This window comes from Panicum virgatum, chromosome 5N, assembly GCF_016808335.1.
Source record: "Panicum virgatum strain AP13 chromosome 5N, P.virgatum_v5, whole genome shotgun sequence".
Classification (NCBI taxonomy): Eukaryota; Viridiplantae; Streptophyta; class Magnoliopsida; order Poales; family Poaceae; genus Panicum; species Panicum virgatum.
This window is the reverse complement of record NC_053149.1, coordinates 39,534,323-39,536,059: the sequence shown is the minus strand read 5'-3', so window position 1 is coordinate 39,536,059 and position 1,737 is coordinate 39,534,323. Positions and strand designations below refer to the sequence as shown.

Here is a 1,737-nt window from a genome sequence, read left to right as displayed (position 1 = left end):
TTCCTCCATTTTGAAATACAAGCTATTTCAATTTATCCGAAGTCAAAGTAGTTTAGATTTAAACAAATTTATAAGGATGAATATTAAAATTTAACACATTAAATAAGTAAATTATGATATATATTTTATAATGAATCTAATTATTCTCATTTAGTATTCAAAATATTATTATTTTTAATAAATTTGATCAACTAAGAATGGTTTAATTTAAGACAAACTAAAGTATTTTATATTTTTAAAAAACTATTTTGTATTTGAGGACGGTGGGAGTACTATACTTTATGCATACATCATCAAACGATCGAACAATCATCGACGTGTACGTTCCCGCCTACTGGCACGACGAAGACGTGCTGCATTGTATTTGTATTGTCTTTACGCCGGCACGCCGCTGCCGAACAGGCCCTTGTCGAACACCCAGTCCTCGATCATCTCCTGCGCCGCGGCCCCCTGCGCCGCCGGCACCAGGTGCCCGGCCCCGTACACAGCCACGGGCACGAGCGCGCCGTACCTCTGCACGTACCCGGCGAGCCTCCCCGCCGCGTCGCCGCCGCTCCTCCGCCACACTGTGCGGGCGGCGTCCTGGAACGCCGGCAGCCCGTCCCACTCCATCTCCCGCAGCCACGCCTCGGCGGCCACCGGCCCGTCCTGCACGTCGCGGATCTCCTCGTAGAGGAGGACGCGCGTGGACGCCCCGAGCAGCGCCTCCACGTCCGGCTTGGCGCTCTTCATCACGTCGTCGCGGAACGCCGCTTCCACCGCCGGGCTGCCCAGCTGCCACGGCGCGCCCCCGGCCCGGGCGCCCAGCGCCGCCCTCACCTCGGGGTCGTTGAAGAGCTCCGCGGCCCGGGCGGCCACGGCAGCCACGGCCCCCGGGGGCGTGTCCACCGCCACGTCGAACAGCGACGCCAGCCCCGTGGCGTTCCGCAGCCACACCAGCAGCCGCGCCCGCGCGTCGGACGCCTCGCGCCACCGCCCCGCGCTGGTCAGCGCCACCGCCTCCGCCTGCATCGCCTCGGCCTCGCGCCTCTGCCTCGCGTTGACGAGCCCCATGAAGTAGGCGGCGTCCGCGTGCGTGGTCACCTGCGCCACGGGGTGGACCAGGCCGTTGCCGATGGCCACGCCCTGCAGATTGATCCTCCGCTGCTCCGGCAGCTCGGGGTTCGTGGCCAGTATGAGCGAGCCGGCCGCGGGGATGGTCTTGCCGGCGTAGCTCTCGCCGGTGAGGTAGAGCGGGCGGGCGCGGAACTCCGCCGGCTGGGCGGCGAAGAAGGACTGGAGCGCGGCGAGGATGTGCTCGGCGACGACGGACTGGTTCGTGGGGATGGCGGAGGGGGACGGCGCAGCGCTGTATCCGGTGCCGAGCGGGCTGTCGACGAAGAGGAGCCCGAAGCGGCGGTTCCACGCGAAGGGGTTGGGCGACAGGGGGGCGGAGCTGTTGTTGCGGCCGGCGGCGAAGGTGTAGGGGCCGATCTGGAAGAAGTTGCTGACCAAGGAGGGGGCGCCGGGGCCGCCCTCGAGCCAGACGAGAAGCGGCGTGGAGGCCGGCGGTGTCAACGGGTGGGTGGCCTCGTAGAAGGCGAAGTAGAGTGAAGCGTTCGCCGGCGGGATCGGGAGGTAGCCGGACCTGGTCGGGAGGGCTTCTCTAGGGAATGATACCGCCGCCGCCGCCGCCGAGCCTGAGACGGCCGTGGCGTGGACAAAGACGAGGAGGGGAAACGTGAGAGGAGCTGCCAT

General features: G+C 63.2%; 1 protein-coding gene across 1 annotated transcript; it reads right to left on the bottom strand.

Moving 5' to 3' along the window:
* Positions 1-375: 375 nt before the first annotated feature.
* Positions 376-1,737, bottom strand: LOC120674796 (serine carboxypeptidase-like 50). Its single transcript, XM_039955916.1, has one exon. The coding sequence runs from the start codon at positions 1,735-1,737 to the stop codon at positions 376-378; it is 1,362 nt and encodes a 453-aa protein (XP_039811850.1).

What these genes read in the sequence shown, in the direction of transcription:
- LOC120674796 (XM_039955916.1), bottom strand. Translation starts at nt 1,737, where the DNA reads ATGGCAGCTCCTCTCACGTTTCCCCTCCTCGTCTTTGTCCACGCCACG.